At 26.8% G+C, this 14,886-nt stretch overlaps 1 protein-coding gene across 1 annotated transcript in view; it reads left to right on the top strand.

Moving 5' to 3' along the window:
* Positions 1 to 14,886, top strand: part of LOC117171502 (axin-1) — a 35,706-nt gene that overhangs the window by 7,233 nt on the left and 13,587 nt on the right. The window contains exons 3-5 of the mRNA XM_033358869.1: positions 3,319 to 3,756; positions 8,371 to 8,529; positions 13,293 to 14,032. Coding sequence (XP_033214760.1) covers positions 3,319 to 3,756; positions 8,371 to 8,529; positions 13,293 to 14,032 — 1,337 coding nt within the window. The remainder of the gene's footprint in view (positions 1 to 3,318; positions 3,757 to 8,370; positions 8,530 to 13,292; positions 14,033 to 14,886) is intronic.

Below are 14,886 nucleotides of genomic sequence, written 5' to 3'. Positions count from 1 at the left end.
TTTCACCAAAAAATGTGTAATAGTTGATATTTAAACCAAAAAGGACGAATTTTCAACGAAATACTGGAATCGTCAACTAAAACAGAAAAATTTTTAACCACACTGTTGCATTTTTAACCATAAGAATTTATTTTCTACCAAAAACAGGTAAATTCTCTACAAAACTGTTGAAAATTAATCCTGAAAATACTAATTTTCACCTAAAAATGTAATTGTTGACATTTAAACCGTAAATATATTTATTTTCAATTACAAGAAGTTGAAGATATCCAAGAAAGGCGAACTTTCAAAAAAATACTTGAATCCTGAAATAAAACAAATTAATTTTCTACCAGAAAAGACGAGTTAAAAAAAATACATCAATTTGTAACCAAATAGTTGAATTTTTTACCAGGGAAGACGAATTTTTCAACAAAAAAATACGTATATTTGTATCCTAAAATTAAATTTGCAACCAAAAAGATAAATTTTCAACTAAAAAGATTAATTTTCTTCGAAAGAAGATTAATTATCAACAAATTCTATACATTTTCAACCAAGCAGTCGCATTTTTAAACTAGAAACGACCAATTTTTAACCAAAAATGGAACAGTTAAATTTGTATGAAAAAAAAAGAATTTTCAATAAAAATTTAACAAATTTTCTTTAAAACTATTGGATTTTCTACAAAATTGGTGAATTTTTAAGTCAAAAAGCTGAAATCTCTACGAAATAGTTGAATTTTCAACCTGAAAATACTAATTTACCCCACAAAAAATGTAGTAGTTTGTATTTAAACCAAAAAAGACGAATTTTCAACCATATACTGTATTGTCAACTAAAACAGAATAATTTTCAAAAACACAATTGCATTTTTAAAGAAAAAGATTTATTTTCTAACAAAAAAGACGAATTGTAAACAAAATACATATTTTTTTCTACCGAAAATTAAACTAATATACTACAAATAAGTTGAATTTTCAACCTGAAAATAATAATTTCCACCAAAACATGTAATAGTTGAAATGTAATTAGTTTATATTTTTTTCGTTTTCAAAATTTTAAAACTAAATATGTAAATTTGTAAATTAAATTATCAATTTTTAACTGAAAATTGAGTAGGTACATTTTTATTCAAGAAAATTAAGTTTCAACTTAAAAAAAAAACTAATTTTCTACAAATCAGTTTAATTTTTGTTTAATTTTTTCAGTTTTATACTAGACTGCGAAATTCTTAATCCAAAAAGACGAATTTTCTGTAAAATAGTTGAATTTTCAACCCGAGAATATAAATTTTTAACAAAAAAGTTAATTTACAACCAATCAGTTAAATTTTCAATTAAAAGAATTAATAATTTTTAACCAAGAAAATAAATTTTCTATCAGAAAAGATCAATTTTCAATTTAAAATGTCAATTTGCAACCAAAAATGAGATAGTTACATTTTTTTCAAGAAAATTAATTCTGAAGAAAAAAAACTAAAGATTTTTCAGCATAATAGTTCTCTCAACCCAGGAGTTGGACTTAACTAACACAGACGATTTTATAACGAAAAATTTTTTATTTTCAATCTAATGCAACTTAATTTTCAACCCAAAAATATGAATTTTCAACAGAATACATAAATTTTTAACCAAATAGCTTAATTTTCTACAAAATGTTTTAATTTTTGAGCCGCACCTAGAAATTTTCTATAAAATAGTTGAATTTTGCAACCAAGATGTTTGACTTATTACCAAATTGTTGAATTTTCAATTAAATAATTCAATTTGTAAGCTAATAATACAATTTTTTAATTTAAAAATATATCTGTTAATAGGATTTTCAAAATTTTTAAAAAGTAGAAAAACTAATTTTTTATACAATTAAAGCTTTAAAACAATTTTTTATTTTAAATTGTTTTATTTCTCAGTCTTTAATTTGAAAATGCTTATAGTGAAGTATTTTAGTAAAAAATATTAGCATTCTTAAATTACTTGACTCGTTTCAAAATTGTTTAGAACTCTTAATATTTAAAAATTTGATAAGGAATTTTAAATAGTGTATATTTTTATTATTACAAAATAAATTATTTCTACATGTTTTAGTGGATTTTTAAGATTTCTGAAGATTTCAAGGGATTTTAACGAATTTTTAGAGAACTTTAGGGAGTAAATTCAATTTTATTTCGCAAGATATTTTTAACAATTCGATTTGTGCAAATAGAATCTTTAAATCTACAGGATTTTTTGCGAGAAAGAATAAAATTCAATTTATTACATGCTTTTTATTATTTCATGGCATATTTTATTTATAAATCTTCCAAAATATGTGTCATTTTTCAATTAGTATATTATTAAATTAAAATGCGTAATTCGATAATCTTTCATTTAAAAAATTTCATTTAAAAGAATAAAAAAATTAAAAATTTAAAGGATTCAAAATCAACAATACATGAAGCATTGACAAGTGATTAATAATAAAATTGATTTTATAAGACGATTCGGAATCAGTTCAAAATTCAAGAATTATTATGTTCAAATTTATTGAATTTCACATATCGTTTCAGTTTAAATTTGGCGAATTTGTCATTTTTTAACTAAGAAAAGATCGATTGCTGAATATTTAAAAATATTGGACTCTTTATTTAAAATCAGTAATTAGAAAACAATTATTCTATTGGAAAACTTTGATTTTTTATGTAAAGTTGTTGAAGTTTGTTGTATAATTAAATATTGAACGCCTATTATTCCTAGAAAACTTTTGAGTAAGTTGAAGAGATACTTCGAAGTTAGGAAAAGATTCAAAATAAATATAAAATCTGCAATTATTTTAAATACTTTAAATGAAGGGTCTGCTTATACCGACAAAATCCGACTATTCATACTGAAATTTCGATGCAGATTCCGAAAACTTTCAAAAATAATTAAAAATGTGAGTAAATTTAAAAGAGCATGTTGATATTTCAAGATTTTGAAATCAAATTTGGAAGCTTTCCAAGGATTGTTAAACTATTTGAAAATAAAATAATTTAACTTCTAATTGAAAAAGTGTTTAGTTTATAAAAAAAAAAAAAATGTATCCACTCAATTTTTAATGTTTCTAGATTTAGATTTCGAATTTTTGAATTTCATTGATCGTGAAAAATGTTTGCAAAGCGGTTGAAAAAGCGGAAATTTGTTTCCCCTTTTAAAACGGCCACCCTGATTTCTGAAGTGATGAGTCCGACCCCAGAAAATCTAGAAAATATATTTTAAAAATCTAATTTAGACAGTCGCATCAAACCTAGAAAATAAAAGAAACGAAGAAGAAGAAGAAGAAGAAGGGAAAAAACATGCAATATTGTAAATTTGTTGGTAGGTTTTTCGTCAAATCGCAGCTACAAATACCGGAGGAAGTGCGGAAGGAGGCGAATCGCAGAGTGAAGGAGGGTCTAGTCGATAAGCAGGTGTTTGATGCCGCGCAACAGGAGGTCGAGCATCTCATTAACGAGACGACATATCCGAATTTTCTCAAATCCGACACGTACATTCAGTATGTTCAATCCTGCCAGAATCCAAATCCGGGCGAATGTCCCAGTCCAGGATCAAGCCGCGAAATGTCCCTCGCTTGCGGCCCCAGTTTGTCGACAGTTTATGAAGACGTCGAGTGTAGCAGCCCGCTGCAGAGTCCTCACCTCACCAGGCTAGCATCAGTCAAGATGTTGAGTGGCGAGATCAAACTGACCAAGGACACCCTCAAATCCTCCCAGGACATGAGGGCTTTCGACCTCAAACGCCGACCGGAAGCTTTTGCTGGGTATGTTTTTTTTTTTAATTATTATTATACATTTTCTTATTTTTAATTTTATATTTTTCATCTATCTAGAATTCATTTGCATTTAATGTTGTTGTTGTTGTTGTTGTTGTTTATCGCTGATTACTAAATTTTGAAGGAGTTGGGAGTCATTCATGAATTACGTGAGATGATTTTTGGGGGGTTGCATTTTCAACAAAATCAGGGTGGACGCTGGACCAGGAAAACAATTAAAATATATATGTATTTGAAGTTGAAAGTTTTTGATGAAAAAGAATTTTATTTTATCAATTGTAAATATAAATGAATCAATTACAGGGTGGCCGCTGGGCCGGGAAATGCCCTGGAATTTTTAAAATTTGTCGAAAAAAAATCTGTCCACGTTCCGTTTTTAACTGTTTTTAAATAATTAGTGGAATTTTTATGTTTCTAAATTATGCTATTATTTAGCTCACAATGCCTAATGCAAAATTTTTTTACTTTAAAAATTTTTATTTTCAAGCTTACATTTTTAATTTATAAGAATTTTTAAATGCTTTCTTAAAGACTTGAACAAATAAACAATAAAAGCCTTTGATGTTGAAAATTATGGATAAAAAACATTTTTATTTAATAAATAAATACATTTTTTTTTAATTTATCTGTACTTTAAGCAGTAAAAAGTGAACAAAACCGATTTTAAAACAGTTCAAAATTTAAGAATTTTCAGATTTTAACGTTAAAACTTAAACGGTTTCAATCTGAAAGTCTTAGTCATTAAACAAATGTGAACATGTGACTGAAAGTTTCTAAACTATTTTCAACTTAAAAATAACTTCATAATTATATATTCTTAATTAAAGGATTTTATTGAATTAAAAATATTCTTTCAGTCTAAAATATTCCATTTTTAACCCATTCAATTTGAAATTTTTCATTTAAAAAGACGTTACAATTTTAATTGTTGTATTTGAAAAATGCTTAATTTGTAAGTGAAATTTTTTAATTTTGATGTATAATTTACAAATGAACATTTGTAGAAAAAAATTGAGTAATTTTAAGAGATATTTAGTAGTTAAAAAAAAAATGATCATGAAAATTTTAGAAAGTTTTTTAAAAATCTTCAAGAATCTTTTTTGAAAATTTTGTTTAAATCTTTGAAAAACTTTTTGAATATTCTCTTAAAATAATTTTTCAAAATTAAAAGTTATTTTTAATTTTTCTAGGAATTTCAAGAAAATGTTTTTATTCTTTTGAAGCCTTTCAGAATTCTTGAAAAAAATCTAATTTTTTTGTTTAAAATCTGCGAAAATCTACATTTTGTTTTATATTAGGCTATCATTTCAAGTTTTACATTAAGTTTAAATCTTTTAAAAACTTCTACATATCTCTTAAAATAACTCAAATTTCGCCTACAAATAATAAATGTTCAATGGTTATTTATACATCCAAATTGTAAAGAAATTTTCTAAAATTTGCAGGATTTTCTGAAAATTGTAGAAAAAATTTCTAAAATAATTTTAAATTTAAAGCAAATTTAGAACAACTTCTAGATTTCTCAAGATTTTGAAACAAAATTTTGAATCTTTCCAAGGATGTTTAAACTTTTTGAAAAGAAAATAATTGAATTTCTCATTTAAGAAGTGTTCAGTTAACTTTTTTTTTAAATATTTGATGTTGCTAGCTTAAAATTCCTGAAAATCATATAATTTTGAAAAATTTAAAGTTCATTGATTAATTTGTTAATTTAGAGCATTGAAAATGATAACGTGGATTTATATTTTTTTGTATTGAAAAATTTTAGTACCTTTAATTTTATACGCGCAAATTATTGAACTATTTTCAAACCTGAATTATTTTTAAAATGGATTTGTACTTTGAGTATAAAAATCTGAACAATAATTGTCCAAACGATTTTAAATCGGGTGAAAATTTGAGAATTTCCAGATTCTAACTGTTTCGAATCGAAAGTCTTGATAAGAATTGAAATTAATATATCATTTATTCCGACCATTTTATTTTTAAATGCAATTTTTTAATGATTTGTCAACCAAATATTTTTAATATAAAGTTTTAGGTCTTTATATTATTTTTTATATTAAATTTAATTAATAAAATTATTAATATATTATTTCTATTAATTTTTTTAGAAATTATAAAAGTAAAAACGTGCGTTTGAAACTTTATAAACTATTTTCAACATGAAAAATAACTTAATAATAGGCTATTCGTAATTAAAGGCTTTTATTAAATTTAAAATATTGTTTAAGTCTAAATTATTCCATTTTTAACCCATTTAATTAGAAATTTTCTAATTTAGGCAAAAAAGTATTTAAAATACATCAATTTGAAACTGAATTGTTTTAAATAGAAAGATTGGAATCTCTGGAATTTCGAAGAGCTCTTAAACTTTTAACGTCACAATTTTAATTGTTATATTAAAAAAATCTTTAATTAGTAAGTGAAATTGTTAAATTGTTAAAATAATTTTTAATTTTCTGTTTAAATAATTTTTCAAAATGAAAAATCATGTTCATTTTTCCTAAGAATGATAAGAAAATGTTTTTATTTTTTTGAAGTCTTTCAGCATCTCTTAAAATTACTCTAATTTTTTCTACAAATAATACGTATTCTGTTTTTATTTATAAATTCAAATTTTAAGTTTTTTTTAACTTTTAAGGATTTATATTGTTGAAACTTAATCTGAATCTTTGAACTCATTTTATTTGTGTAAATTATTAAGCACTTGAATACACAATTTTTCAATTGAAAAACTTTTAAACTTCAATTTTAAAAGTTTTAAATTCAAGAGTTCTACTTTGAATGCTTACATTTTTTGTTTATGTTTTATTATTTTAAATGGAAAAATTGTTTAGAATAGAGTTCGATTTTTTTAATTTAATTGACCCTGAAAAATGTTTGCGAACCGGGAAATGACCGGGAATTTTTTTTCTTTCTTTAGTTAAAAATTTTACTGTTTGAAAATTCAACAATTTTATCAAAAAATCTATTTTTTGTTGTCGAAAATTCAATTTCTTGGTTGAAAGTTGAGCTAATTAAGTTAAAAATTCATTTTAATAGTTCAATCATCTCTTTCTGTTTTGAAAATTCTATTATTGCGTTAGAAAGTTCCACGATTTGATTAAAAATGATTTTTTTTCAATTCAACTTTTTTGTAGGGAAATTGTCTTTTTGGCTTGAAAATTCAACAATTTAAATAAAAGTTAAAAATACAACTTTTTCGGTTGATATATCCACTATTACATGATTAAATTTAACTTTTGTCTGTTGAGATTTCATCTTCTTATTTAACTGTTTTTGATTAAAATTTTTTATCTTTTTTGGTTCAAATATTTTGTTGAAAATTCTAATTTTTTTTTAGTTGAATTCAACTGTTTTTTAATCAAAATTAAGATCTTTTTGTCTGAAATATAAACTATTACATTTTTCGTTAAGAATTTAGTATTTATTTTTATTGAAAATTCATTTTGTTGTTGTTCAAGATTGATAATTTTAGTTGAAAATTAGACCTTTTGGATTAGGCATTCGTTTTGGTAGGTTGAAAATTTAACTATGTCATTAAAAATTCAACTATTTTCAATTCATGATTTCATGTTGAAAATTTCATTATGTTGTTAAAAATTTAATTATTTTTGTTAAAAATATACTATTTTGTTTAAACTTCACCTTTTTTTATTCAAAATTAGTTTTTTTTTTTAAATATAAAATTCAAAATAGATGAAGTTTTCACCGAATATTAAAGTTTTCAACCAAAAAAATGAATTTCAACCAAGAAATTAAATTTTTTACCAAAGAAATTAATTTTTAATTAAAATGGATAATCTTTTCCCAAAAAATGACAATTTTACAAACAAATAAATAATTTGCGAAAATAAATATTTACATTTTCAACTAAAAAAGATCAATTTTTAATCAAAAATGAAATAATTAAATGTTCATTAAAAAAAATTAATTTTCAACAATAAAAGCAAGGAATTTTCAACACAAGAAATTTTAGTTTCCAATTAAAAACAGTTGAATTAAAACAAAAATACGAATTTTTAAGAAATTATTCGAATCCTTAATCAAAACTGATTAACTTTCAAACTAAAAGATAAATTTCCAGCAAAAGAGTTAAATTTTCAACCAAGAAAGATTTTTTAGTCAATAAAGAAAAAAAAGTTTCACCAAATTTTTGAATTTTTAAGCTAAAATGCAAATTTTCTACAAAACAATCGTGTTTTCAAACCAAATAATAAAATGCTTAAGCACAAGATGAATTCTCGATAAAAAAAAAAAAAACAAAAACAAAAAAAGAATGAGTTAAAAAACTAAAATTCTATGTTTGTAAGACTCACTTGCTATTAACACATTTTCCTTTAAAAATATTATTTTATCAAGGTTTGAAAGTTTCAGAAAATGCCTTACATTATTTCTGAATCACTCCTTACATCAGTTGCTAAAGTTTAGTTTGTCTTGGCACTCCTTCCCCGCTTGTAACTTGTCATCACTTCTATTCCTGCAACTCAATTTTTGTTTACTGCTTTTTTTATTGTTTAAAAAAATGCATTGACCCTCCTCTCTTTTTGATTTTTAATTTTTGTTTGTTCGTTTGGCGTTTTCGTGGCGATTTTGTAGCATTTACTTACAACCTGGAGTTAATCCCTACCATGTGACCAGAACGCACGCTCAATATTGCTCATACAACCCAGTATCCAGATACGATTCCGAATTGCAGAGTGTCAGTAGCGATGCTCGATCCGAATCTGACACTATGTCGCTCCACAGTTCCTCCATGTAAGTAGCAAAGCCTTTTATTTTAAAATTAGTCAAACTAGGAGGCGCCATGCGCTTTCAAAAAAGGCTTTCGTAGCCAATACAGACATTAAGTCATGCAAATCTTCACCCTCCCACTATTACTCCTTCTTCATCCCTATCCGATTTTGTCCTAACCCCTACTCGCCCTCGCCACTTTTCTATTTGTCATCCCTATCATACTTTACTAGTTCTTTACGACAACAGAATCCTGATTTTCCTCTCCTTACTTGCCGCTGCTCATACTCCTCATCCTGCTACTTATTCTGCTCATCCATCTCCTCCTCCTCCTCCTCCTACTTCTCCCCCTCCTGTTACTACTACTTCTACTCCTAATAATCCTACTACTATTCCACCTCCTTCCCCTCCTCTTGCTCCTTCTCTTAATCCTTCTCCTCCTCCTCTTATTCCTCCTCCTCTTATTCCTCCTCCTCTTACTCCTCATCCTACTCTTCTTCATGTTACTACTACTCCTAATAATCCTACTAACATTCCTCCCCCTTCCCCTCCTCTTGTTTATTTTCAACGTACGCTTCCTCCGCTTACAACTACTCCTCTTACTTCTCCTCCTCCTCTTCTTACTTCTCATCCTCCTCCCCCTTAAGGGGGTAGGTGCATATAGATGGCGAAAAATTGACGGGAAATTTGGGAATTTTTTCTCAAAGGCTATTCAATTTTTTTATTTGAAAATTTGATAACTTCTTGTTTATTATTTAAAAAAAAAACTAAACAAATTTTTTTCACATTATCATTATAAACAATTAAGAAGTAAGAACACGTTGAAGGTAATAACCTATTTTTCCTCTTGATTTGTGCCGTGTTTTATACCTGCTGTGTTACTCTAAAACATAAAAATCAAATTGTTTTGTTATTGTCACATAAAAATCTCGTCCATAAACTAAATCTAAAATTATTTATATGTTTTGCAAAAAAATGGCAGACTTTTTAAAAAAATTTGAAAAAAGTTTTTTTATTGCTATTGAATAAAAATAGTTAAACATTTTTTTTTGCAAAAACCTTCTAGTTCATGGATTAGATAATTAAATTCCCTTTAAAATGGTTTTTTTTATGTACGTCCAAAATTCGCTGAATAATCGACGGCACAAAATCGGAAAATTGAAGAAAACTGTTCTCGAGAAAAACGCGTTTAATGTTTGCGGTACATGAAAATAGCTCCGAGCAACCTTTACAAAAGTAGCGATAGAATCTATGCTGCTTCGAATTTCGCTCTAAAATTTTAACAGCATATTTTTGAAATGTTGTTCTTTCGATTTACGCAAAAAAATCGATGTTTTGAGCCATCTACACGCACCTACCCCCTTAACTTACTTTTCATTCTCCTCCCCCTCTTACTCTTCCTCCTGTTACTACTACTCCTAATAATCCTACTACTATTCCTCCCCCTTCCCCTCCTCTTGATTCTTCTCATCCTACTCTTCCTCCGCCTACTCCTCCTCCTCTTACTTCTCATCCTCCTCCTCCTCCTCTTACTCCTCATCCTACTACTCTTCCTCCTCCTACTCCTACAAATAGAAAAAAATACGAAGGACGGACTGCAACAGACCGTGGCTACGAGATCCTAAATTCCTAAAAACTCACGAAAATCTTAACGAGAAACGTAAGTATATGTAACATAGATAAGATGTAGAATAGACTATTAATATACAGCTAAATAAATGTATCTTTTAGTGTTTAAAAAGAAAACCGCACACTAGCTTAAATTGTTCCTTTTATGATAAAAATAATATGGGGAAAAGGAAAATCAACTCAGATAATATTTGGAGGTCGCGTAACCACCTCGGAAGAAATATCGATATCCAAACTAAATTTGACAGTGGTCCAATCGATAACATGAGACTTTAAATAAAAATATTGCATTTTAAACAAAATAGATCATTTTTCAGAAGCTAGTTAAATTTTCAACCAAGTTTTCAGTTAAAAAATTAATTGCCAATCAAATAGTTAAATTTTCAACAACAAAATTTTCTAATAAACTGGTTAAAATTTAAATCGAAAAGACGAAATGTTTACAAAAGAGATGAATTGTCAACCAAGGAAGATTTTTCAGTCTAGAATGAAAAGAAAAATAGAAAAATTGTTGGATTTTTAAGTCAAAAGACCCCAAGCTTCTACAGTAGAATTGAATGATCAAGCTGGCAATATTAATTTTTTTTTAAATTTCATTTTAGCAAAAACATATCTATTTTAAATCGAACATTTGTATTTTTAACTAAAATTATTGAATTTCTACCCAGCAGGAGTGAAATTTTAACAATAATTTTTTTCTTTTTTTTTGGTGAATATTATTATTTTTAACTGAAAATTTAACTATTTTATTTGTTAATGAAAATCGAACTTTTTTATTTGAAACTTGATATTTTTTATTTTAAAAATTGAACAATTTTTTAAACTAAATATTGAAGTATTGCATTTTTAAATGGAAATTGATCTTTCTTATTTGAAAATTCGACTATTTGCTTAGAAATTCACGTATTTTCGTGAATATTTTTCTTGTATAAAAAATTAATCTTCTTTAGAAGACTCATCATTTTTAGGTTGGAAATTCAACGATTCGATTTAAATTTGTTTTTTTTTCTTTATTAAAAACGCTCTCTTCCTTATAAATTCAACTTTTTTTTATGAAAATTTGTCTATTTGTGTGTGTTTTTTTAAATTATTCCTTCTAAAAGAAATTTAATTTATTTTTGTTAAAAATGCAACTGTTTGGTTTAAAATTTATCTGTTTTGGTTAAGAACCCCTCAATTAAAAAAAAAATTCGACTATTTTTATTAATTTCACTTAGAACAAAATTTGTTGGGTTGAAATATCAGCTTTCATTGAGAACAATTTTTCAGTCAATAAAGGAAAAATTATTTTAACCAAATTGTAGAATCTCTTTCTTTTTTTATTTCTATAAAAAACAGTTGAATTTTCAACCCAGTTATTTTTTCAGTTAAAAGAAATTAATTTTCAACATAACAGTTAAATTTCAACCAAAAAGATTATTTTTGTACCAAAAAGATGATCTTTCCACTAAAAAACTAAATTTTAAACTAAAAAAGATCAATTTTCCACAAAAAATGTAATTGTTGATTTTTCAGTTAAAAAATAAATTTTTCACCAGAATAAAAATAAATTTTTCACCAGAATAAAAACGAATTTTTAACCAAAAAGAGTAATTAAGTTTTCGGGCAAATAAACCAATTTATAAAAAACAAATTTTAACGAAATTGTTTCATATTATTTAATAAAGAAGATGAATTTTCAACTAACATGATATTATAAATCTGATAATTTTTTCAGTTAAAAAAAAAAAGTAATTTTCAACCAGGATATAATTTTAAAGATAATTAAATTTCAACTAAAAAGTTCATTTTTTGACAATATATTTCAAGAAAATATTTGACTTTTTACCTATAAAAGATACATTTTGAAACAAAACGGGGTAGTTTAATTTTCAATTGTAAAAATATTTAAAAAAAAAACAGTTTTCAACAAAATAGCTTAAAATGCATCCGAATAAATAAACTTTCAACCAAAAATGATGATATTTTCACAGAATAGCAGAATTTTAAAGAAAAAAGATAAATTTTCAACAAAACGAAAACGATTTTTCGACCAAAAAGTGTAATTTTCTACAAAAAAAAGACAAATTTTCAACAAATAAGTTGGATTTTTAACTAAAAAAGATCAATATTCAACAAAAAAACGAAGTTTTAACCAAAAAGACTAATTTTCGACAAAAAAAGACGAATTTTAAACAAAATTATGGAATTTTCAACGAAAACCATCAATTTTGTACACAAAAATGGATTAATTAAATTTTTAGCTAAAAAATTAATTTTTAAGCAACATTTTTTATGAAAATAATTCAATTTTAACTAAAAATCTTATTTTTTTACAAAGAAAAAATATATCTTTTCTAGAAAATAGCCGATTTTTAAAGTAGAAGAGGTGAATTTTTAACAAAAAATGAAATATTTGAGTTTTCTTTAAACAAAATAATTTTCAACAACAAAACTTTTCAACCAAAAATATTAATTCTCTGCTACCTTTTTCATAAAAAAACATAGTTCCGAAATTTTTTAAAATGTTTAATCAAAGAGATGAAGTTTCTACTAAAATGCTAAAGCCCCAACCAAAAAAGATGCTTTCTCTACAAAAAATATAATAGTTGATATTTCAACAAAAAATATTTTTATTTTAAATAAAAACTGTCGAATTTGACCAAAAAAAAGACTCATTTTGTGCAAAATAGTTGAATTCTCAGCCGAAAAAGATTTATTTTTAACCAAACAGATGTATTTTAAGCAAAAAAAAAAAAGATTAATTTTCAATTTTCAACCAAGTAGTTTACTTTTCGTCTCAAATATCAACATTTGACAAAAAATTAATCAAATTTAAAAATAAAAAAGTAAACTAAAAAAATGAAATCTATCTTCTTCTATGTTTGTTATATATTATGCATAAAAATCCCGTGTCACGGTGTTTGTCACCACTAAACGCCGAAACTACTCGACCGATCTTGATGAAATTTTGTATACTGCGTGTAATTTGGCCCAACTTAAAGGATAGGATACATTTTATCTGGTTTAATAGCCTCAATATTTTTTTATTGCAAATAAAATGTTTTTATTTGTGTACTCCATGGAAAAATATAATAGTAGATACAACATTGAAGGCTCTGATGTCTCTCAATAATAACGAAATTTGTTGGTTTACACAACCTTCCTTGTCTTTCCAGCGATGGAATCTCGATGAGCCGATCAGTGAAAAGTAAAAGACAGTCGAATCGGGATTATCGGGAGATCAAGGAGAGTGCAAAACTGAATCGCGATTCCTTCGACACAGTGATTCCCCGAACGCAGCGCATCAATCGCGACGTTAATCAGCCGAAGGAGCCGCAGAGGTTCGCCGAGGACTTGATAAAAAGACTGGAGGTCGTGAAACGGCAGCAGGACAGCGGCGAGAGGCTCAGTCGACATCTGCAGGATCCCGAGTTGGAAAGTGTCTGTTCGGGGCCCGATTTTGGCGAGCCGCTCATCATAAATGCCGCTGAGGCTCAAGGCGGCGGCGGTGGCGGCGTTGGCAGCAGTATCTCGTTGACTGATCAGCTCCGACAGAAGCTCCTCATTGACGACGAGTCCGTGCAATCGATTCTCGACAATCACGTGACCCGGGTCTTCTCGAACGACCAGACACCGCTGAGATCGCCCGGTCTGATCTCGCCGAGGCGACACTCGCCCGAGCGAAGACACACAAACATGCATCATGCCCAGTCGAGGTCGAGCAAGACGCGCAGAGACAACGATGTCTTCTCGACATTCTCGATGGACAGTGGCAATGTCCAGGACTTTCTGCCAGAAGGAAGTGATCTCATGGGAGCAAACTCGATGCGCTCGCTTGGCTCACATTTGCCCAAGTCCAAATCCGTACCATCCGATTATGCCGATTCCCTCCATAAACAGGATCTTTATTTGCAAGGTAAATATGGGGTTTCCATTCTTCTACTCTTTCTACTCTTGTAATCTTGCAGAATTTAACTGAAAAGATTTTCGCAAAAAGATGTAAAATAAAGATAAAGATGTAAAAAAGATTTTGTAAATGGGTTTTCGATTCTTCTACTCTTTCTACTCTTTCTACTCTTGTAATGTTGCAGAATTTAACTGAAAATATATTAATCAATCAGAAATCCAACGAACATATTTGGAAATTTTCAACTGTACAATTAACTATTACAATTTTCGGTTAAAAATTGATCTTTTTTAGTTTTAAAATCCAGCTATTTTTCTAGGTTGTTGGTTGAAAATTCGTTTGTGTGTGTGTGTGTGTGTGTTTGTGAAAAATCAATTTTTTAACTGAAAAATTAACTGTCCTACTTTTTGTTCAAAATCGATTTTATGTTGTTTTTTAAAACCCAGATATTTTTTGGAAAGCTCATAATTTGCTGTTGTTGAAAATCAATTGTTTTAACTGACAAAATTATTCCATTTATAAATAAAAATTGGACTTTTTTTTTAGTTAAAAATTCAATTATTTAATTGAAAATTCGTATTTTTGTTAGAAAATTACACTTTTTCTTTGAAAATTTATTTTTTAACTGAAAACTTAACTATTTTGTTGCGATTTTTTGTTTGAAAATTTAATTTTTTTAGCTGAAAATTTAATTACTCTGTTTTTGTCTTGAATATTCGTCTTTTTTTTGTAGAAAATTACTCTTTTTGGTTCAAAGTTCGTTTTTTTTTTTAGTTAAAAATTAACTATTACATTTTTTGTTGAAAATTTTTTTTAGTTTAAAATTTAGCTATTTTGTGGAAAGATACTATTTGTTGGTTGAA

This window comes from Belonocnema kinseyi, chromosome 4 (assembly GCF_010883055.1).
Source record: "Belonocnema kinseyi isolate 2016_QV_RU_SX_M_011 chromosome 4, B_treatae_v1, whole genome shotgun sequence".
NCBI lineage: Eukaryota > Metazoa > Arthropoda > Insecta > Hymenoptera > Cynipidae > Belonocnema > Belonocnema kinseyi.
The sequence above is the reverse complement of the archived record's forward strand: the minus strand, read 5'-3'. Positions and strand labels throughout refer to the sequence as shown.